The 19952-nt window shown below is 50.9% G+C and overlaps 11 protein-coding genes across 13 annotated transcripts; 5 read left to right on the forward strand and 6 right to left on the reverse strand.

Moving 5' to 3' along the window:
* Positions 1-138: 138 nt before the first annotated feature.
* On the reverse strand, positions 139-2079 carry LOC136190307 (ciliary microtubule-associated protein 2-like). The gene is made up of 11 exons (XM_065978429.1): positions 1941-2079; positions 1801-1888; positions 1658-1748; positions 1392-1600; positions 1197-1340; positions 994-1137; positions 884-944; positions 718-824; positions 536-664; positions 345-481; positions 139-297 (listed from the first exon to the last, which is right to left on the reverse strand). Exons 1-11 carry the CDS (start codon positions 1988-1990, stop codon positions 207-209), a joined length of 1251 nt encoding a protein of 416 aa, XP_065834501.1. The 5' UTR covers positions 1991-2079; the 3' UTR covers positions 139-206.
* A 21-nt stretch (positions 2080-2100) lies between these two features.
* LOC136190316 (metallo-beta-lactamase domain-containing protein 1-like) lies at positions 2101-3775 on the reverse strand. Its single transcript, XM_065978447.1, has 2 exons — positions 2466-3775; positions 2101-2408 (listed from the first exon to the last, which is right to left on the reverse strand). The coding sequence occupies exons 1-2, from the start codon at positions 3252-3254 to the stop codon at positions 2157-2159; spliced, it is 1041 nt and encodes a 346-aa protein (XP_065834519.1). The 5' UTR covers positions 3255-3775; the 3' UTR covers positions 2101-2156.
* LOC136190325 (metallo-beta-lactamase domain-containing protein 1-like) lies at positions 3366-4041 on the forward strand. Its single transcript, XM_065978456.1, has one exon. The coding sequence runs from the start codon at positions 3367-3369 to the stop codon at positions 4012-4014; it is 648 nt and encodes a 215-aa protein (XP_065834528.1). The 5' UTR covers position 3366; the 3' UTR covers positions 4015-4041.
* LOC136190315 (3-dehydrosphinganine reductase-like) lies at positions 3848-5624 on the reverse strand. The gene is made up of 2 exons (XM_065978446.1): positions 4899-5624; positions 3848-4688 (listed from the first exon to the last, which is right to left on the reverse strand). The coding sequence occupies exons 1-2, from the start codon at positions 5284-5286 to the stop codon at positions 4027-4029; spliced, it is 1050 nt and encodes a 349-aa protein (XP_065834518.1). The 5' UTR covers positions 5287-5624; the 3' UTR covers positions 3848-4026.
* Positions 5237-7015, forward strand: LOC136190302 (DNA-directed RNA polymerase III subunit RPC3-like). Its single transcript, XM_065978424.1, has one exon. It carries the CDS (start codon positions 5249-5251, stop codon positions 6788-6790), a length of 1542 nt encoding a protein of 513 aa, XP_065834496.1. The 5' UTR covers positions 5237-5248; the 3' UTR covers positions 6791-7015.
* Positions 6759-11547, reverse strand: LOC136190287 (dihydropyrimidine dehydrogenase [NADP(+)]-like). Of its 2 annotated transcripts, XM_065978403.1 has the most exons (22): positions 11463-11547; positions 11299-11409; positions 11129-11211; positions 10988-11075; positions 10767-10928; positions 10636-10719; positions 10473-10585; positions 10341-10422; positions 10198-10285; positions 10045-10152; positions 9760-9989; positions 9500-9653; positions 9267-9451; positions 8994-9209; positions 8728-8892; positions 8607-8675; positions 8470-8553; positions 8294-8414; positions 7664-7926; positions 7434-7613; positions 7221-7364; positions 6759-7166 (listed from the first exon to the last, which is right to left on the reverse strand). In XM_065978403.1, exons 1-22 carry the CDS (start codon positions 11493-11495, stop codon positions 6864-6866), a joined length of 3066 nt encoding a protein of 1021 aa, XP_065834475.1. In that variant the 5' UTR covers positions 11496-11547; the 3' UTR covers positions 6759-6863. The 2 variants fall into 2 exon arrangements, with proteins under 2 accessions (XP_065834475.1, XP_065834474.1); XM_065978402.1 differs by having other exon boundaries at positions 9267-9653.
* Positions 11521-12436, forward strand: LOC136190322 (dual adapter for phosphotyrosine and 3-phosphotyrosine and 3-phosphoinositide-like). Its single transcript, XM_065978452.1, has one exon. The coding sequence runs from the start codon at positions 11540-11542 to the stop codon at positions 12293-12295; it is 756 nt and encodes a 251-aa protein (XP_065834524.1). The 5' UTR covers positions 11521-11539; the 3' UTR covers positions 12296-12436.
* Positions 12010-14910, reverse strand: LOC136190293 (ATP-dependent DNA helicase DDX11-like). Its single transcript, XM_065978412.1, has one exon. It carries the CDS (start codon positions 14885-14887, stop codon positions 12461-12463), a length of 2427 nt encoding a protein of 808 aa, XP_065834484.1. The 5' UTR covers positions 14888-14910; the 3' UTR covers positions 12010-12460.
* A 6-nt stretch (positions 14911-14916) lies between these two features.
* LOC136190318 (uncharacterized) lies at positions 14917-16003 on the forward strand. Its single transcript, XM_065978449.1, has 2 exons — positions 14917-15545; positions 15593-16003. Exons 1-2 carry the CDS (start codon positions 14921-14923, stop codon positions 15898-15900), a joined length of 933 nt encoding a protein of 310 aa, XP_065834521.1. The 5' UTR covers positions 14917-14920; the 3' UTR covers positions 15901-16003.
* Positions 15943-17699, forward strand: LOC136190301 (uncharacterized). The gene is made up of 2 exons (XM_065978423.1): positions 15943-16343; positions 16399-17699. The coding sequence occupies exons 1-2, from the start codon at positions 15943-15945 to the stop codon at positions 17564-17566; spliced, it is 1569 nt and encodes a 522-aa protein (XP_065834495.1). The 3' UTR covers positions 17567-17699.
* LOC136190299 (proton myo-inositol cotransporter-like) lies at positions 17191-19857 on the reverse strand. 2 transcript variants are annotated; one of them, XR_010670535.1, is made up of 6 exons: positions 19244-19857; positions 19022-19181; positions 18749-18969; positions 18590-18698; positions 17630-18527; positions 17191-17562 (listed from the first exon to the last, which is right to left on the reverse strand). XR_010670535.1 is itself a non-coding variant. In XM_065978418.1 (5 exons), the coding sequence occupies exons 1-5, from the start codon at positions 19749-19751 to the stop codon at positions 17723-17725; spliced, it is 1803 nt and encodes a 600-aa protein (XP_065834490.1). In that variant the 5' UTR covers positions 19752-19857; the 3' UTR covers positions 17612-17722. The 2 variants fall into 2 exon arrangements, 1 of the variants encoding a protein (XP_065834490.1); XM_065978418.1 differs by lacking the exon at positions 17191-17562 and having other exon boundaries at positions 17612-18527.
* Positions 19858-19952: the final 95 nt, after the last annotated feature.

Genomic DNA, 19952 nt, shown 5'->3' on the forward strand with positions numbered 1-19952 from the left:
AAAATCCCGAGATTTCTCGACACCAAAAACACGTCAAAGTCCAATTTCGATTTCTAAAACGCTCGATCTGCGGGAAATCTCTATGGAGCTGTACGATCTCTATCCGGACTGAGACTCTGCGCAAGAGAGTATACAGGGTAAACATACTGTAGGGCTCTTAATTAAAGTTGTCAAAGGTACCCTTAGGTCTAATACAGTACTTTACATCAGTATACTTTGACGCGTCCCAATAACTCTGGATCCGCGTCACTAGCTCCAGGCTGAGGAAAAGCCTTGTGCTTTGGAGTGATTCTCTCTCTAAACCAAAAATCGCCGACAACAAAAATTGTTCAATTGTAACTTACTGCAACATTCTATCCATGTCAGAGATTCCCTTCCCCGACATTCGTGGCGTTGCAGAGACAAAGGCACTTTCGCAACCGTTCTTCTTCTGCAACTCGTGCCATTTTCGAATGTCGTACCGACCCGGTCCTACAGGATTCTGAACAAAAACGAATGGGGCTAAGAAAGCATTGAAGGCAAATGTCGCACGCACATTGCTTCCAGTAAAAAATTTCATCGCTCTTCTTCCCCAACGCTCGTCCGATGAATGGAACGGAGGCGAATCAACGACTTTGACACCGGATAATTCTCGAACCTGATACCATCCAGGACCAGGATCCTCCTACAAAATAAGAATCGACGCGTACAATTCCCAAATCCCTAGGCTATTCGTACGGAATGTCTCGGCCACTGGCTCAACGAACTGAGATAAATTCGCTCCGTGGGAAGTTCGGGGTACTGATCTAAAGCGCTGAAAGCGCCGTGTCTGCCGTGATGGCGATCTAGGAGAGATAGGACCACTCATACAAAGCCGGAACAACACGCCCCCGCGCTCCCGCACCATTCCATTCGTCCGTGAACGCCGTAAATCGATACTGGCCCGGTCCTAGATTGTGAGCAGGCTAAAAACAAAATATCTACGAATACCCATACATTATCTTTTAATCTTACTCGAATGGAAAGGTGGCCTGTCGTCATTGGCCGGTTACGGTTTCCGGTGAACAAGTCGTAGGGTCCTCGAAGGCTCGTCACCTTTCGAGAAAGATCTTCGGTGAAGCTGCGTTTTATGTACCGACTCGGCGATATTCCGCAACCCTTGCAAAAAAAGACCTTCATTCATACTGAAACATACAGTAGCTACGAATTTCATTTACCACAGTGGGAATAGATCGATCCAATTTGGAGCCATTGCTCAAAATTCCTACGACACCTGGCGATTTCTTAGCCTTTTCCTCCGCAGCAGCGGTCGCAATTCCGCCTTCTCCATACGTCCCAACACCTGGGACGAGTGCGTGAAACTAAAACTGTACGCTCGTCCGGATTTTCTCAGTCATACGAGTTTTGCTGACCTTGTCGATTGGGTGAAATCGTGGTCCGGTCGTTTCGCACACGCCTCGTCGACTGGACGGCTTCTGCGACATTTCATCGATCGAATCTCTAATGTCGTATTTTCCGGGACCCATATTCTGCTCTATCATCTTGTTCTTTTTCCACTGGTCTCTGTATCGGAGATGTGGCGTTGCCGCTTGCCGAGCCGTTTCGCACGATCGCTGCCAACCTAAAGAAACAGTCAGAAGTCAAATAATTAATTAATGAAAAAAATGGGGCAGCCTACCGGGGCCTCGTATTCGTCGTACTGCCGCGTTGTCGCTAAAAGAGCCCGTCTTTTTGTCGACATTGTAAGTTCCAGGCCCGAGTCGACGATTCTAGAGGAATGACTATTTTTTTGCAGACAACGTACGCCTCCGAGCTCAGTACCTCTTCGCTTGTCGATTTTTTGCAGTAGGGCGACTCTGTGAATGTTCCTGGCATTTTGCTTTGAGGATGGACTCCCGAAACGTCGAATCTGCAGCGAGAATCTGAAGTGCGAGAAACGCCCGTACGTCTCTGGAATCTACCGTGCTGTTTGCGTTCCGAAGGGCGCTCCTTTGTAGCATTTTGTCGTCATGATCAATGAAAACAGCTTCTACGATCTCTAAGCGAAGCCGGCATGCGGCGAGAAAGAAGAGTCAACAAGACGGGATGGCTCGTTGCCAGTGGAAACGAGAAGAGCCCGGTGATCAATTTACTATATATATGCAGTGTTTTTAGTCATATTGGTGCGCAAATAGATGTTATCTTCGAAAATGTTTGGGTACGAAGAACATCCGGCCATGGCCAGGAATAATAGCATCTGCCATCGTAAGCACCTTGCCTCGATGGAGTTCCTGCAATGTCTTGTCTTCAGCAAAGTCGTGCCATAACCGAGGCAGAGCCAAGTCATCCTCGCATTCAAAAAGATCACCAGCAGCAACGACAGTGCCATACTCAGTGTCTTTGACAACAACGCTTAGATCTTGATGAGAGTGCCCAGGAGTGAAAATAACCTGCAAAAATGCTACTGTATTTCTGTGTAAACTTCAATTGAAATTTGAAGAAAGTACCTGAATCCAGTTGTCGATTGTGTATGGTACACCATCATTGAATCTATAAGTGCGATAGGAATTCCTCGCTGCAACGTCATACGACAGGATTATGACGGCATTCTGAAACAGATTCAAATTGCCAACGTGATCCGAATGACTATGCGTGGCGACAACATAATGAACACTGTCGCACGACACCCCAAAACGTGCCAACGACTCTAGAATCTGATCCCTGTCCCACGGACTGCCCGTGTCCACAACAACGTTCAAAGGACCGCGAAAAAGCGTGCTTGAACCGGTCGCACGCTGATGTCCGGGACCGTCAGACGTTGCATACCCAATTACCAAAGGGCAAACAGCGTACGTGGGACGAGACGGTTCAGGGAATACCCTCGTTGGAGGAAAGGACGTCGGTTGCGGCACTCGAACTCCGTAATGCTCAAACAGGGCGCTTGCGGGTTGGGTAACTGTAGCGCGTTCTTGCTGAGTGACTGTGAGGGTCGATTTTGCCTCGACACTGCTATCTGCTCGGCTCGTCCAATGGGGACTCCTTTCGATAACGCTGGCCAAATCGTCTCGGTGCATTTTTGTGAGCGCTTCATGAAGATTGGTTATCGTCGCTTCTTTTCGAGTCTGCCAATCGTTGAGAAGTTCTTCGGCCGGATTTTGCTTCGCCTTGAGAGCTTCGATTGCGCTCGCGTAGCCGAATTCCTTTGCGAGGTTTCGCCAGTCGTTTTCGGATATTATCTGACGATTCAATGACATCGTAATCTCGGCTTTGATCGTGTCTGGCAGCTGTCGATACATCGTTTGTAGGCACAGTGTGATCTTTTGTCACGTGACTCACTTTCACTTAGAGGGTTGCTAAATTTAGAGCCGGCCCGGTAGTCTCCGGCCGGTTTCGTTTTCTACATGGCAAATGCGCGCGCTCATGACGAGTTGTGACGTCATCGGTACAATGGCTGATGTCTTCGTTCTGCGCGATGGCTACGGTCACGAAGACGAAACGGGCACGTATCGAGCCAACTGCACAATCTCGTTGATCAAGTGCCCGGCGATGAAGATCAACGTGTTGGTCGACACGGGCTCGCCGTGGGACAGGGATTTTCTCGTCGCAAAGTTGACAGAACATTGTCTGACGCCCGACGACGTGACGCACGTAGTCGGAACGCACGGTCACGTCGATCACATCGGAAATTTGAATCTTTTTACGAGCGCCACACACATTGTCAGCCACGATATCGTGAGTCGGGGCGATCGCTACACTCTGCACGATTTTCGGCTCGACAATCCGTACCGAATCGCCGAATCGCCTCGAATCGACGTCATTCCAACGCCAGGTCACACGGGACGCGACGTTAGCGTTTTAGTGCGCGCGCACGACGAGGAGAACGTTCTCATTGCTGGGGATCTATTCGAGAATGAACGCGATTTGACGGACGAAAAATTGTGGAAAGACAACAGCGAATGTCCGGAAATCCAAGCGGAAAGTCGTAGGAGAGTTTTGGAATTTGCTGATTGGATAATTCCGGGGCACGGACGAAAATTTCGTGTTGTGAAAAAATAAGAAAATAAAGATTCAAGTGTCTTTTTCCTTCTCGCGTGCCACCTGCTTTTTCACGAGTTTATTGAAGTCGTACAAGTAAAACAGCGAGACGAGCCGACATAGGGACATGGTGCAGACTTGAACGAGAGCCGTGCCCAAGTGATGCACAGGAGCCATTCCCGTTGTGAGAAAATTCAACATGAATCCGTCGAGACCAAACCAAATGTGAAATTTTCCCTTTCGAATACCACTAATCATGGACCGAGACACGGCATCGGCGGAAAAGACACCAGACGTCTCGGAAATTAGTTTCGTTATCGTTGGCTTTCTCTTGTTTTCCTCCGCCAATCCCGGCGTGTCCGTATCGGGCGGAAACGACACGGAAACGTAGACGCCGCGAGGCAGCAATTCCATTTGAAGTGCTTCGGCGAACGAGCGCAGCGCCGCCTTGCTCGGAGAGTAGGCCGTGTATCCATAGAGACCGATTTGACCGGCTTGCGACGAGACGAACGCAATGCGACTTCCCCTCTTCATTCGTTCGACGGCAGCTCGAGTCACTTTGACGGCACCCAGGTAATTCAAACTCATCATGTCATCGAACGCATTGATGGGGAGCTGATCAAATTCGCCAACGGCAGCTCGACCGGCATTATTAACGAGAACATCGATGGCTCCCTGTTCAGCTTCAATCGCCCCTAATAATAAGATTTAATTAATTAATTAAGTAAGTAAAAATTATGACGTCACACTATGTTATGCACTCGCGTAACGATAAGCGGTGGGAGGCTCTGCATGATGGCAACACGGTGAACACCGGGCCATCATTCTCTAGTAATAAGATTTAATTAATTAATTAATTAATTAATTAAATATCAATTAAAATTAAAATTACTATTGTCGCTTACTGATTGTCCTTGCGATCGTTTCGTACGAATCGCACACGTCCATCGTTGCCACGTGAACGGGTCGTCGCGCCACTTTTTCGACGTCCTTTTTCGCTTCGGCTAGGGTCGTCGCGTTGCGAGCGACGAGCGTCACGCGCGCGCCGAGACGCGCCGCGTTCGTCGCCAACGCTTTGCCGATTCCCTGCGATCCGCCCGTTACGACGACGTGAGCGCCGTCGAAATCGAATTGCGGCGGACGCGTGAGACGATCTATGGCGTAGAGAAGAAGAGCGACGCCGATCGCGACGATCGCGACCACGTAGAGAATCATCGCTCGTTCTCCAGCACGTGCAAGGCGCGATCCCGGATAAATGTCCGCCGAAGAGACTCGACTTGCCGGCCATCTCATACGAGAGCATTTCGGCGATTTGGCATTTCAAGTCATATCGCTTCTCGTCCAGCATGGACGTCTCTCGCTTCGCGAAATCGTCGATAGAACGGGCCTCCTTCGCGATCGCGTACGCAAAGTCCTCTGCACTCTCGGCCAGCATCGCGCCGTCGAGTTCGACGCGCGACCGCGCGACGGTCAAGCTCTGTACGCGGCGTCGATACGCAACTGCCTGCTACGATTGCGCTATCCGCGTTTCATACGCGCGGCGAAAGATATGAGTCACGTGACGAGCGACAGACGTGCCGCTCGCGTCGAGCTCGTCGTCGCCGACGTTCTGCAGAACGGGCGAACGACGATTAATGAGCTCTTGGAACGCGTCAAGAATCGAGGCCCTACGAGACGAGAAGACGTCGCTGAAATCGTCGAAGCGATCGCCTATCTCGTGGAAAATCATTACCTAAAGCGTTCACGCCCACTCGCGGACGACGACGATGGCACGGGGAAAGGCCCGCATGTACTTCCTCGTGACGTCACAAATTTCTTGTTTGGAACGGATGAGCCGCCGGAAGCGAAGAAACGGAAGACGTCGGACGAGTTGCCGACGTTCGACGACGAAGACTTCTTCTACGAAATCAATTTTTCCGCATTCCATCGTCGCCTTTTCGCCGAAGCGACCATATCCCTGACGGAAAAACTCGTCGACTCCACCGCTTCCGTCGTCGTTCGAACGATTCTCGACAAAACGGCGACGCGCGCCCTGTCGACGTTGCGCGGTCTCACGACGGACCCCGTAACGAGTTTCGAACTGTTTCAAGCTCTCCCCCCTCTTCCCGTCATCTCGCGCGACGAACTCCGACGCTATCTCGTATTCCTCGCCGACGACGATTCATCGTGCCGACTTCTCGTCAAAACGGGCGAACAAGGCGGCGGCGTCTACGCCGTTGACGTCAACGCGACGACGTCGCTTCTCCGTCGCGAGACGATCGAGAGCGTCGTGCAAGAACGATTCGGCTCGCGCAGCCTTCGCATCTTTCGGCTTCTGCTCGAGAAGAAGTATTTGGAGCAGAAGCAGGTCGGCGAGCTGGCGATGGTGCCGGCGCGCGAGGCGAAGGAACTTCTCTATCGGATGTTTGCCGAGGATTTCGTTCGCGTGCAGGAAATCCCGCGGACGCCCGATCACGCGCCGTCGCGAACGTTCTATCTCTTCGCCGTCGATTTGGACGAGCTGGCGCGACTTCTGCTCGGCGAGTGCTGCGCGGCGGCGGCGAACTTGGCGTGTCGACGTCGCGTCGAGGCGGACGCCTGTCGACGGTTGATCGAGAAGGGAGCGCGATGCGAAGCGGCGTTGGATGCGCTTCGGGAGGCGGGAAAGTCGACGGAGGAGGATGCGGAGGAGTCGATGACGCCGGCGGAGAGGCGGGAGTTGGAAGCGTTTCGACGAGCGGAGAAGAAGTTGGAAAACGCGGAAATTCAACTCGACGAAACAATGATGATCTTGCAGAAATACAATGTGATTGAATAGTGTAGAAAAAAAGAAACGAACCAACAGATACTGATAGTGTTGGTCTGGGAGCACTGTGTCAGTGTCAGCGTGTCTAAGGCGCTTTCAACGGTACACCCCGTCTCGGCTCGTAGGGCGTCGTTCGCTGTACCATTTTGATGCAGTCGATGATGGGACACACGCTGACGCACAGCGTGCAGCCCGTGCAATCGTCGGTGACGTGAGGCAGGTGACGTTCGGCGTCGAACGTGATTGCCTGATAGCCGGAATCGTTGCAGGTCATGTAGCATTTGCCGCAATTGATGCACATCTCTTCGTCGATGAGAGCGACGGCCTGCTGCGTATTGTCGAGATCGTTGTACGTTCCAATGAAGGGCAAAGCACGTCCAATGATATCCTAAGCATTACTTATAATGAAAACGTTTTAATTCACGAATTACTTTGTTATTACGTTGACTTTTGAAATGGGTTTCATTGGCTGGTATGCCGGACGATGTTTCTCCGGTTGAAATTCTTCGACGGGTTTGATACTAGCCTTGTGATTCGCAACTATTTTCTCCCTTTCACCGAGATAGGGACCGAACGAAGGTAAATGCTGCAAAACACAAACACAGGCAGCGTTTATCTAGCTAGAAACGCTTGCTGTATGAGCGCTACAACTCACCTTTCCAAGCAAGTCTTTGAGATTTGCCACGCGCTTTCCCTTCTGATGTCGCACCGTCGGCATGCTCTGTCCATTCCACTCGCCCAATTCACCGATTGAACGCAGATAGAGCAGAGTCTTTAGACCGACGCAATAGTCCTCGACGAGCGTGTAGTCTTGATTGTGAATAGCGCTGCAAACCTACAGACAAACATCGGGCTTCAAAAACAACGTGCTAGCATTTGTCTTACTTGAACTACGGACGCTCCGCAGTGAAGATACTGCAGAGCGACTTCTGCTGAATCGATTCCACCGGTGGCCATGATAAAAAAACCCGGCAATTCTTTCGCAACAGCAGAAACCGCTCGCAAAGCAATGGGACGTATAGCATTTCCCGAAACGCCGCCATACGTCGTACGATGCTCTTTTCCAACGTTCGGCCAAGCGAGACCTTTTGTATCAATCCCCATCAGGCCGGAAACCGTGTTTGTAGCCGTCACACCGTCAGCACCCCCTACAGGAAATAGAAAACGAATCATCCAACTCCAGGCTATCCCGCATGTAACGCCATCGCTCGCGAGGTTACTTCAACTGCAGCTTTTTGCACCGAAAACTGCGTCATTTCAAATCGAAAACAACGCAGATCGAGCGCAAATGCATTTCTGACAACGGTACAAACAACATTTTGGTCTAAAACGCGAACTACGACAGCGTGGGTGTGCACGTTAAGTGACGTAAACTGTGACGCATTAGGCACGCGAGTCACGTTTCAAACGAGAAGTAGAAGCAAAGAATCGACCGCGAAGTACATTTTAGAGGCATTCGGTTGCGATTTGGAATGCAAGCTAGTGACATAGTATGTCCTTTTTAATCTACTATACCTTCTTTTGCGGCTCTCGCGATTTCGACGACGCTTGTGACGTTGGGAGTCAGTTTTGCAAAGAAGGGGATTTTGACTGCTGCTCTCACCCAGCGACAGATGTTGCGCACCAATTCTACGTCCTAAGCGAACGCCACATTTTCAACCAGTTGCATCATAAGCGTACAAGCAACTAACTTGTCCGCAAGCCAATCCCATTCCACGTTCTCCCATTCCGTGAGGACAAGACAAGTTCAGTTCCAGTGCATCAGCACCAGCTTTCTATAAAACCCCAACGAATGAATGTAGATGATTACACTCAATCAATCGTTTACCTCAGACATTTGAGCTAAAACCGTCCAATCTTCCTCAATATAACCGCACATAATACTAGCGACGATAATCTACACGGCGCATACTAGAGAAAGTACATTTGGGAGTCGGCTAATTTCTCACCTTCTCTGGAAAGTCGGCTTTTAGCTCCGCAATCGATTTGCACCAATAGGCGGCCGTCTTTTCGCTGATGAGTTCAATGTTGAGAAAAGCGCCTTGACCCGGACCGAACGTCTGCCCGGACGTCGTTCCTCGAACAATACGCGGCGAAACATTCGTGATCAAGTCCTACGGAGAGCAACACAAATTGCTAGGAGATATCGCCTGCAGGCCCAACGAAAACTCTAACTATCCCCCCTCCTCTTTTCCGGCTGTCTATTTGAGTGTACCTTATCCAAGCCGTAGGTTTTCGTCACAGCAAATGACCATCCCTCTTTGAACGCTCTCCGTATCATTGGCGACGACGTCGTCGGCGTCGCACTGGCCAATCCAAAGGGATTTTCAAAGTGCAAGCCGGCCATGTCGCATCCGATATCAACCAAGTCGACGGGGGTGAAGAAATTGGGCAGACGCGGTTCTTTGGGCACAAACAATCCATGCAAAGACTAGTCAGAGAACTGTCAATATCTCAGCTGGGAGATTAGGAGAAAAAAAACGAGAACCTGTAGGTATTTGTGCATGAACCACGAAGCCTGTTTTCCGTCGTTCACCGACTCGACGGTCGTCTGGGCGAGGCCGGCTAGATCGCCGCCGCAGAAGATCCACGGTTCGGACGTTTGCATAGTCGCCGAATCAATTTTGGGTAGACCCCAGTCGTTGAACGCGATTGGAGCCATTGCAGCGGTCACTAGAAAATAAATAAAGATATGAAGATATATATTCGTGCCTGCTTTGCCTTTGTTCTGGCCCAATTCCGAGCCGAACGCGGATATAACGTAGTTGCATTTGAGTCGAACGAGCTGGTCATCGTCTTCGATCCATTTGCCGTTGGAGTCCTGCTCCGTTCTCACGCATTCCAAGCCGACAATCTTGTCTCCCTTAACAATGACCTTTGACAGAGAGAGAGAGAGAGAGAGAGAGAGAGAGAAAGAGAGACGACGACGACGACAATATCAGACGTCAGAACATATATAAACTTTTCTCTCGTGTACGTACCTTTTTCGGAGACAAAAAGGGCATGAATTCGCATTTTTCCTCGACGGCAACTTGCATCTCTTCCGGCACGGCGCGAATGTTCGTGAAGCCTTTTCTAAAGACGACAAAGACGCGTTTCGCTCCGCAGCGCAGAGCGCACGTGGCGCAATCGAACGCCGTGTCGCCGCAGCCCAAGACGACGACGTTTCCGACGAGAGACGGCAGCTCGTCGCTCTTGCACGCACACATTCCTGAATAACACCAATAAGAGAGTATATATATATATTAGAGAATAGTTCTTCTTACCTGGCTTGCTGCCTCGTGAAACAATAGGAAGAAAATCTTTTGATGAGTAGTATCCATTGTCTGTAGACAGTCCTTCGAAGGCCGAAAAGCGTTTGGGTTCAGGTAAGCCTAGATTGAATATGAGACCTATATACAGTATAAGAAATGTATTACCAATTCCGAGAAAAATTGCTTCGTAGCCTTTTTGTTTGAGAGATTTGCAAGTCAGGTCGTCTTCGCCTAAGCCGCGACCGAGTTCGATCTACGTTGTAGAAAAATAGTTTTCTACGCGTACTGTTATCATTCATTTTCTGTACCTTGACTCCAAGATCTTTCATTAGTTCCACTTCAAAAGAGACGACGTCGTAAGGAAGACGAAATTGTGGAATTTCAGAGGAGCTACAAGTCAGTTTTCGTACCAAAAATTAAGCCAACATTTCTCTGCTCACCTCAATCCGCCAATGTAATTGTTTTTCTCAAAAATCGTCAAATCGGTGTAGCCGAGACGAGCGAGAAACGTGGCGCAGCTAATGGAGGCGGGACCACATCCAAAAAGAGCAATCTAAAAAATAATCGAAAAGTCGTGGGATCAAAAAGTCATTTTTTGATTACCCTGGCATGATAACTCTCTGGCAATTCCGAAGTCAGTGGCAGAGAGGGATCGCGAATCTGAGGCAATTTCATTTCCTTGAACATCTGTCCCCAAAAGAATACAGATCAGCCCACATCTGCCTGCAGTGTACCTCAGTAGCAAACTGTTGAAGTCCGCCAATATTAATTGGGCCCTCTTCAGAAGCGTACAAATTGCATCCGCCCACGCATAAATCGCTGGTGGGACACACCATTCCACAGGTGAGTCCAAGTGGATTGTCTGAAAAAATCGCCTTCGAAGCGCCGTAATAGTTCTACATAGTCAAATAAAATTGATGACGTAAGGATATGTTTACATCGCATATTAATTAACCTTATTGGATATGCTGGTAATAAATGCCTTGATGTCCAACTGGGTAGGACAACTCTTCTGGCAAGGCGCGTCGACGCATTTTAGACACCTTCGAAAACGCGCGAAGTCGAAAAGGCCCAATGACATCGAGTTTTAACGTACCGTGCAGATTCTCTCAATGCTGCTCTTTCGCTAAGAGTCGTATGCTTGACGTCGTCAAAGTTATTCAGCAAACGCTCGCATGTCTGCGGTCGGATGGAGGAGGGGGCGGGGTGGGTGCACGCCGGTTTTCGAGGCGCTGATTGATCGAGCAGGCCGTGCGCATCTCTTACCGGACAGTCTTTCGGCTGATTTCGTTTCCAGTGCTTTCGCGATTGCTTCGTCGTTTCGGTCGATACGAGATGGGCGTGGCGTTGTACGGTCGGATTCAACGCCAGTAGGCTCTTGAAGAAGAAAGAGTATACAGCAACGAGCCGATAGACAAGGACAAAATCACCTCGATGTCCGGCAAGTCCTTTGTTAGGGCCATATGACTTCTTCCCCACCCAGGACGTCAAATCCGGGACACCGAAAATGAATCAAGAAATACAACAACTCGATTGGTTTCACCCGAACTGCACCCGCCACATCGCCGAGAGCCTACTGACGGCTAATGGAAAAGATGGCTCCTACTTGCTACGCCCCTCTGGAAACTCGGGAGCGCCGTTCACGCTCTCGGTCCGTTGCCGCGACGCGGTCAAACACTATCCCATCGATTGGGACGGCAGGACGTACGAATTCGGCATGGGAAGATTCTCGTCGCTCAAAGAATTCGTCGATCACTTTGAAAGTCGACCGCTAATCGGCGACGAATCGAGAAATTTGACGATGCTACGATTTCCGTATCCGAACACGGTCGCCGAGCCGGCGTCGTACGATACGGTGCGTATGCACACGGAGATGCGAAGCACGCTCTACGGCAGCGGCGGACTGGGAGCGATCGCCGCCGGCGAGGCAATGAGCGACGATAAATCGCCCGTGCTCTCTATAGGATCGAAGGAGGGATATCTGACCAAATTGGGCAAAGTGCGCAAGTCGTGGAAAACGCGTTGGTTTGTTTTGCGCAGGAACGAGTTGAAGTACTATCGCGATCCGGCTGATCCGCAGCCTGTTCGTACGATCGATTTGGGTCAGTGTACTGACGTATCGGTCGATTCATCTCAGAATAAGGAAAATTGCTTCCGACTCGTTTCGCCGCACAGAACTTTCTTCATGTTTGCCAGTTCCAAGCCGGAGATGACGCAGTGGCTTGACCTGCTTCAGTGGAAAATGGCAAACAAGGGAAAATGACGGATACAATAGTCGTTTAACCAAGTAGCTGATTGTTTTCTTATGAATATGTTTAAATCGTCTTCCTTTTCTTTTTTTGCAAATAAACTTTAATCTCCTGCCTGCATCTCTCGTTATTAGTTTCTTCAAATAAACTCTCTTCATTTGTTATATTCCTCTACTGCATCACACTTGGACGCAATTTTCCCTTGCTTTAAAAAATTGCCTAATCGCTGACTTAGTTTCGTCGAATTTCTTATCTACCTCCAAGCGATCGCGTATCCACTGCGGAAGTCTTCCGCAAACCGACGGCTTCGAGTACCGATGATCAAACAGCAGAATGACGGCGTAGTCGCGAGCGTGCCTAATGACGCGTCCAACGCACTGATTCACCGCTTTCATGCACAAATTCTCGTAGTGCTCGTCGCCCGCCGAGGCGCCGTACTCCGCTCGCAAGAACGCCATTTTCTCGGCCAATTCCGCCGACTTGCGATTGGGATAGGGAAGTCCGACCATGATTACGCACCGTCCCAAATCATCGGCAAAATTAATACCTTCCGACATCTTTCCGTTGACGACGGCAAGGAGAACGGCACCCGAACTACGCACGCTCTTCTCGTATTCCGACAACAGTCGATCGACTTCGCCGGACACTTTCGGCTCGCGATAAACGGCTCGGAGAGATCGTAGTCTACCCATAAGCCCCGATTTTTCCCAATAGGCGACGGCCTGTTTCTCGTACTCGTACGACGGAAAAAAGACGACGACGCCACCGGGAACGACGTCCGCCGCGCCCAGAACGGCGTCACCGAGCTCGTTCAGCGTTTGATCCGACGATCGCGACTCCAAGCGAAAGTCGAACGTTCGTCCCGACGGACCGAACGCGACGGCGAGTGCAATCAAGTGATCGGACGGCACTACGTGACCGCACGAGAACTCGACGACCCGATTCGGATCGACGCCGGCCGGATAAAACAATTGTCGTCGAATTTCCGACGTCGGCGACATCGTGCCGCCGGCGACGATCAACGCTCGACAACCGGCGACGATCGAACGAAAACGCGCGGCGGGATTCAAGAGGAGATATTTCAACGAGGCGGATCGTTGACGTTGGCGTCGCGTCGTCACGAGAACGCGCCCGTCGCGCTCAGCCCCAGATAGAGATTGGAGAAACGACGCGAAGAGAGGAAACGGCGATAGGAGTCCCGTTCCTTCGCCGCTGCGTCGACGACGACGAGCGAATCCGTTCAGTTTCTGTCCGATCCGACTTCGCTCGCAAAACTCGATTACCTTCAATAGATTAATATTATCGATTTGCGCCTTCATGATGAAATCGTAGACGCCGTAGCAGCGATTCGATTCGTCGTCGTCGCCGCCGCCGCCGCCGGCGAGACAATCGAGGAAGGATTTCATAAGCCGAAGCAACTGTTTGACGTACATGACGTTGCGCGCGTTCAATCGAGAGCCGTACGCGGCGTAATAGTCCCCGAGCTGATCGCGACAGGCGACGAGAGCGTCGTCGCGCAACTCGACGCCGTAAACGGCGGCGATCGTGTCGAGAAGATTATGCGCTTCGTCGATGACGACGACGTCGTCGTCGCCGCGAAGACGCACGCCGAGACTCGTTCGCGTCGGCTCGTGGAGAAGCATTTGATAGGGAAGAACGACGAGATGAGCGAAGGGCTGCGCGCGACGAGAGCCGTAGTACGGACAGCCGCGCTCGAGACGACCGCTTCGCGCCGTCTCCTCGATGTCCTGAATCGTCGAGAGGATGCCGTTGGAGACGACGTCGATGCGATCGCGTTGATAGTATGGGCATTTTGGTGGAGCGGTCGATTTTTTGCGTTTCGCTTTATCTGTTGTCGTCGTCTTGGCGACGGCGGTGGAGGTGCGCAAGTCGATGCATTTCTCGTTCATCAGCGAAACTGAGCCGAGGCTTCGCACCGCGTCATTGATGCAGAGCGTCTGACGCGAACCGAGTACGACGACTCGTATCGACGACGCGTACGGACTGCGTCGAATTTCGCCGACAAACTGCGTCAATTGGCTGTGCGTTCGACTGCAATAGTATATTTTTGGAATACCCGGATCTTCGTCGTCGTCATCTACTTCCGCTTCCGTTTCCTCCTCGTCGTCGTAATTCTTGAGTAATAATAATTCGTCGTCCGTTTCTTCGCGATTTTCGTCCTTTTTCACATCGGCGATCTTTCTTCGACCTTTTAGCTTTAGAGCGAGTTGCATTTCGGCTTTGTGGCGTTTTTCGGCGGCCGTTTTGACGCTCTGCAGCTTCGCTAATTCTTCAGCGGCTTTCCACTGTTCCTCGACCCAATTCTCCGACGTCGAGAGTCGTTCGCCCGAGCTGATTTGTCGTAGAGTCTCGATCTGCTTTTCGATCGCTTTCGCGTGCGCTTCGCGACGCATTTCGGCGTCGCGAAACCAGGCAAGAGCGCCGCATATGAGACTGAGCGATTTTCCCGTGCCCGTCGGACTCTCGAAGATTCCCACCTTACCATCGTCCAGAGCCGTATAGAGACTTCTCATAAATGCATTCTGAATGTCGTACGGAGCAAAAGGAAACGGGAATTCGTCGGGAGGACCACTTTTTTCCACCATGATCCCCGGAGGTCCAGAGTCACGTGCGGAGGTATGACAAGTATCGTTCGGCTTGACGCTCGAGCTCTCGACAAGGACGAACTGAAGCAGCATTTCAACGCGCAAGGATGCGTTATAGTTGAAAAATTTTTCCCCCAATCAGTTCTCGAATCAGCTTGCAACGAACTGGAAGCTCTCGTCGACCTAAAGGCAGAACAGCTACTCGAGGACGGTCACGTGAACGAAACCTATAAAGACGTTCCTTTCGAAAAGAGAATCTATCGTCTTTACGCGGGCAAAAACCAGCATGCAGCGCCAAAACTATTTCGAGCCGAGCTTCATCGAGAGGGCCTCTATCCCCTATTCTTCCACCAGCCCCTTCTAGACTGCGTGGAACATTTACTCGGCACGTGCGAGCTTCGACTCTATCCAAATTACACGGTTCGGCCTAAATTGCCTCGAGATGCACGCCACGAGGTGCTGTGGCACCAGGACGCTGGCTATACGCAGAGCACCGCTTGGCACGCACCTCGCGAAGTGAGCAACGATGAAATTGAGCAAATAGCACGCTCTATGGTGAACGTGTGGACGCCCCTGGTGCCGGCCACGACAGAAAACGGATGCATGCAATTTGTTATAGGATCCCACAAACTTGGAATACAGCGACACGTTGATAAGGGTACAAATGGTAATTATTAGTGACGGGAAAATTATATAATTATCTAGGTGATAAGAATTACTTGGAAATTGATGACGCTGCTTTGGAATCGGCTTTAGCAAAAACTGCGCCTGTCAACGTCGAACTCAAACCGGGTGACGTCGTTCTTTTTCACCAGCTACTGTTTCATTGCGGCACGGCCAATGAATCGGATCACGTGCGTTGGTCGGTTGATTTTCGCTACCAAAACGCCGACTTTCCCACACTGCGACAGGAACCGGGTCACATGGCAAGATCGGCAAAAAAACCCGCCAGCGCGGTTGCTAACGCGCGTCAATGGGCAGAACTCGAACTAGGGGGTCCAAATCCGCGCTAATGCACATATGTGTGACGCGGCGTGTGACGTCACCTTGTAAAGATGTTTGCTGTTTTGGTGATCTTGACTTTAGCTGCGGCGATAGCGACATCGCCAACGGTTATCGACACGCGCGAGTATCGCCTTCGTCGCGAGACCTCAGGCTACAACACCCATTGTAGTCTCGTGCGAACGAAAACATTTCGCGAGCCGCTTCCCGCCGAACGTAACGTGTCAGCCGTGAGACTCGCGGCGACGCACGATCGTTCGTCGATTCGAATATCGTGGAGCAGTCCCCGACGATGCGTCAAAGCCTACGTCCTTCTCAACGATCGCGACGAAGTCGACGCGATGATGCTCGACGCACAAATTGAGCAGCCGTACAACCTCAGGGGTGGGATCTTGTCGTACGAGAGTGGATACTTCTATCACGTGCTGGCATCCGATCTCGAAGGGGGGAAACGGTAAGAAAGGGGCTATTAACTACGTATAGCACGCACCGTGATTTTGTAAATTCAGCTATTTCTATCGCGTCCATTGCGACTCTAGCCAGTCGATCACGTATTTCTTCGACACGCCGCCAACCGACGACAAGAGGGCCCCCGTTCGAGTCGCGATTCTCGCCGATCACGGTACGCGCGCCGAAGGTCGAACGACGATCGCCGCAATCGCGCGCGAGATCGATCGTCGTCGCTACGATCTCGTGCTGCACGCCGGCGATTTGTCGTACGCGAACGGCGGCGCGAGGGAATACCTTTGGGACGCGTGGGGTGCGATCATCGAACCTGTTTCCGCTCGACTTCCGTATATGGTTGCGCCGGGCAACCACGAAATCATGCGCTCCGATTCGGGCGGCGAGAACGGCGTGCCGTACGGGAAACGATTTGCGATGCCCTTGTCGTCGTCGCCGTGGTGGTATTCGTGGGATTGGGGATTGGTGCATTTTATTTCGCTTTCGTCGGAACACCCGGATTGTTGCGAGCAACGGGATTGGTTGGAACGGGACTTGCAAGGCGTCAATCGTTCCTTGCATCCGTGGATAGTCACGTTTGCTCACGAGCCCATTCACACAAGTAATGGTCGCCACGGCAACAACACGCGACTTCGCTCATGGTTGGATCCGCTTCTTGCTGACTATGACGTCGATTTTTCCTTCTGGGGTCACGATCACGCCTATGAACGTTTGTATCCGATTCGAAATGGGGTCGTCGTGCAACGTCATTATGAGAATCCTGTCAATGCAACTGTTCACGTTACGTGCGGTTCGTCTGGCTGGAACTTACACGATTGTTGGAATGATGCTAATTTTTCGGCTTTTCATAATGGCGTTGTGTGGGGATTTTGCACGCTGGATGTCTACAATCCATACCAGGCGGAGGTTAAATTTATCAACAGCAAGACGGAGAAAATTGAGGACAAGTTTGTCCTGCAAAAAGAACGCAGAGAGAACGAGTCAGTCAGATCTGCGTCTCCACCCCAATCACCGCGCCGTCACGGCACTGCAGCTATCATAATCATTCTTGTTGCTGTTGGCGTTGTCTCCTCGATAGTGATTTTAATCCACTATCGCCATTCTAAAAGGGCTGGCAGTAAAAGACACGGAGGCGATTGGATTCCGCTCTATTCACGCTTGGTTGCCACGTCAATTGACGACAGTGAGTCGGATTCTCAAGAAATGCAAACCTAGACACGCGCACATACAGTATATATATATAATATATCACGTCCTCAATTTTGATACAAGTCTAACCTTTATTTTAATTACAGCAAGGGGCGTCATCAGCAAGATGTATATATAATAAAATACACGATTCGAATCACGTGCATAATGGGAAATGTGCGATTAACACCAAGGTTTTTCGAACAGTTTTTCCATTTCCTCTAATTTTCTGCCCTTGGTTTCGGGCAATAGGGCATAGAGAAATAAAAAGCCGATGAAAGCGAAGCCGGCATAAATCAAAAACGCGCCGCCCCGTCCGACGGGAGGAAAATTCGACAGCGACAAGAAAGAAAGTGAAACGAGAAGATTACAGGACCAATTCGTAGCCGTTGACACGGCAACGCCAACAGATCTAGCCCAATTAGGATAGATCTCGGAATTGATAGTCCACGGCATGGGCCCCATGCCGGGAGCAAAGAACGCAATGTAACAGACGAGAGCGACGACGACAAGCCACGCGTTTTTAGAAGGACAATAATTATAAGCCCAATGGGTGGTGGCATTTGAGGGGAGTTGGGGCAGCGCGACGGTACACTTCAGGGACCCTCTAGTCGTTACGGAATAAGACCGATTATCTGCTTTTTGGCAATTTCCTAAGGGCGTCGACGCGTTTTGAACGTAGCAGAAGCCGCAGTCGTCGTCCATGATGCATCGATTGCACGTGCTATAGGGGCAAGTGGCGTTCGACGTGTTGAAGGAGTGCGGCGATTCGGCGCTCGTTACGAAGAAGGCGGCGGAGAGAAAGCCGAGGCTGAGAATGACGCCGAGGAGAGAGCCGAGGAGGAGCTTACGACGTCCGATTCGCTCGACGAGAAAGAAGCCAATGACAGTGAAGAGTAGGTTGCCCACGGCAACGACGACTGACCACCAAATCGCTTGGCGTTCGTCTTCGACGCCAGCCATGCTTACAATAGTTGCCGTGTAATACCTGAAGAAGAGAAGAGAAGAGAGACGTTTTTTCTTTGAGATGCTGTTTAGGTATTCCCTTACATGACTGTATTGATTCCTGAGAGTTGTTGAATGGCTTGAAGGCCCGCTCCCACGATGATTGCGCGTCTGACTGGCGGCGTAGTAAATGCTCTTTTCAATTTATCGAACCCTTCACGTGTGAGTTACTAAGGAGACGATTTCTTCCCCGCCAAGTCTCACCTCCGCCTCCTCCTTTCTTTTCGTCTTGAATTTCTCTCTGATGATTACTCTCGATTGAGGCTAGCTCTTTGTCGACGCATGCAGTCCCGCGAATCTTTATAAGAACTCGCTTTGCCTGAATCAATTTCCCTTTGCGAACAAGCCACCGCGGTGACTCGGGCATAAACAGAAAGCCTATGCCCATAATCACAGCAGGGGCGCCAGCCAAGCCAAGCATATACCTGATAAAAAAGAAATACTACTTGTCATATATATGGATTCGGTGGCTCTGACCTCCAGCCTATCTCGCGCATTCCGCTGAAAGCTCCGTCGACGGCGGCGGCCACAGCCTGGCCGCCAGTAATAAACAAATTATTGACAACTATTAACTTGCCTCGAAGATGAATTGGCGCACATTCAGCTATGTAGACGGGCACAGTCATGGAAGCAAATCCTACAATAAAAACAAAGCATTTAATTTAGACCCGCAATAGACTACGTTCTCATCTCCCTTACCAATTCCTATTCCCACAACGAGCCTCCCAACGAATAGGACAATCCAAGTCTGATGAGGCGAGATAGCCATCAAGACGGCGCCGATTGTAAACACGAGCGAAGCTCCTATGAGTGTCCCCCGACGTCCGATCCATTCGCTAAGCGTTCCGGCTATCGCCGCGCCGACGGCGGCGGCGAGGATCGTCACGCTGACGACGAACTCCTGATTGAGATTGGAGAGTGCGTAGTAGTCGGAGAGAAGGAGAAGTGCGCCCGAAACGACGCCCGTGTCGTAGCCGAATAGGAAGCCGCCGATTGCCGCGAAAAAGGCGAGAACGAAGACGAAACAGGGCGTCGGCGGGGTCTCGTCTTTTTCGCCGGCTGTTCCTTCGTCTTCCGTGCCGTAGTCGTCCGTGTCGTCGGTTATTTCGTGTAGAGGGGTCTTTTCTGTGACGATCGGTTCGTCTTCGGCTGCGTTTACCGGCGCTAAGTTGGACATTTCGATTGAGATGAGGGGGTCGTGTGACATGAAGAAAATCCGAAGAACCCGGACGATAGAGCCAATAAATTAGAATTCTATCCGATAATCTACGCAAAGCGTACGACGAAATCGCGACGAAGAGCACGAGGCATTTCCTCCATCTTGAGTGCAGCGCGTGAAATCTTGCATCATTTCGTTACCAAAAATAAATATGCTGACCAATCATTAGTCAAACCGGTATTCAAAACC

The sequence above is a fragment of the Oscarella lobularis genome, chromosome 8, assembly GCF_947507565.1.
Source record: "Oscarella lobularis chromosome 8, ooOscLobu1.1, whole genome shotgun sequence".
Lineage (NCBI taxonomy): Eukaryota > Metazoa > Porifera > Homoscleromorpha > Homosclerophorida > Oscarellidae > Oscarella > Oscarella lobularis.

Excerpts from the sequence above, each read along its gene's own strand:
- LOC136190307 (XM_065978429.1), bottom strand. The coding sequence starts at position 1,990 with ATGACGACAAAATGCTACAAAGGAGCGCCCTTCGGAACGCAAACAGCA. Across the intron at positions 1,889-1,940 it reads TTCGGAACGCAAACAGCACG|ATTCGACGTTTCGGGAGTCC; the intron begins GTAGATTCCAGA and ends TTCTCGCTGCAG. Across the intron at positions 1,749-1,800 it reads AAAAATCGACAAGCGAAGAG|AATCGTCGACTCGGGCCTGG; the intron begins GTACTGAGCTCG and ends TCATTCCTCTAG.
- LOC136190316 (XM_065978447.1), bottom strand. The coding sequence starts at position 3,254 with ATGTATCGACAGCTGCCAGACACGATCAAAGCCGAGATTACGATGTCA. Across the intron at positions 2,409-2,465 it reads CAATCGACAACTGGATTCAG|GTTATTTTCACTCCTGGGCA; the intron begins GTACTTTCTTCA and ends GCATTTTTGCAG.
- LOC136190325 (XM_065978456.1), top strand. The coding sequence starts at position 3,367 with ATGCGCGCGCTCATGACGAGTTGTGACGTCATCGGTACAATGGCTGAT.
- LOC136190302 (XM_065978424.1), top strand. The coding sequence starts at position 5,249 with ATGTCCGCCGAAGAGACTCGACTTGCCGGCCATCTCATACGAGAGCAT.
- LOC136190315 (XM_065978446.1), bottom strand. The coding sequence starts at position 5,286 with ATGAGATGGCCGGCAAGTCGAGTCTCTTCGGCGGACATTTATCCGGGA. Across the intron at positions 4,689-4,898 it reads AACGATCGCAAGGACAATCA|GGGCGATTGAAGCTGAACAG; the intron begins GTAAGCGACAAT and ends TCTTATTATTAG.
- LOC136190287 (XM_065978402.1), bottom strand. The coding sequence starts at position 11,495 with ATGGCCCTAACAAAGGACTTGCCGGACATCGAG. Across the intron at positions 8,554-8,606 it reads TTTTAGCTCAAATGTCTGAG|AAAGCTGGTGCTGATGCACT; the intron begins GTAAACGATTGA and ends GGGGTTTTATAG. Across the intron at positions 7,167-7,220 it reads AACCCATTTCAAAAGTCAAC|GATATCATTGGACGTGCTTT; the intron begins GTAATAACAAAG and ends AGTAATGCTTAG.
- LOC136190322 (XM_065978452.1), top strand. The coding sequence starts at position 11,540 with ATGAATCAAGAAATACAACAACTCGATTGGTTTCACCCGAACTGCACC.
- LOC136190293 (XM_065978412.1), bottom strand. The coding sequence starts at position 14,887 with ATGGTGGAAAAAAGTGGTCCTCCCGACGAATTCCCGTTTCCTTTTGCT.
- LOC136190318 (XM_065978449.1), top strand. The coding sequence starts at position 14,921 with ATGACAAGTATCGTTCGGCTTGACGCTCGAGCTCTCGACAAGGACGAA. Across the intron at positions 15,546-15,592 it reads ACAGCGACACGTTGATAAGG|GTGATAAGAATTACTTGGAA; the intron begins GTACAAATGGTA and ends ATAATTATCTAG.
- LOC136190301 (XM_065978423.1), top strand. The coding sequence starts at position 15,943 with ATGTTTGCTGTTTTGGTGATCTTGACTTTAGCTGCGGCGATAGCGACA. Across the intron at positions 16,344-16,398 it reads GATCTCGAAGGGGGGAAACG|CTATTTCTATCGCGTCCATT; the intron begins GTAAGAAAGGGG and ends TTGTAAATTCAG.
- LOC136190299 (XM_065978418.1), bottom strand. The coding sequence starts at position 19,751 with ATGTCACACGACCCCCTCATCTCAATCGAAATGTCCAACTTAGCGCCG. Across the intron at positions 18,699-18,748 it reads AAAGAAAGGAGGAGGCGGAG|GGTTCGATAAATTGAAAAGA; the intron begins GTGAGACTTGGC and ends TCACACGTGAAG. Across the intron at positions 18,528-18,589 it reads TCAGGAATCAATACAGTCAT|GTATTACACGGCAACTATTG; the intron begins GTAAGGGAATAC and ends TCTCTTCTTCAG.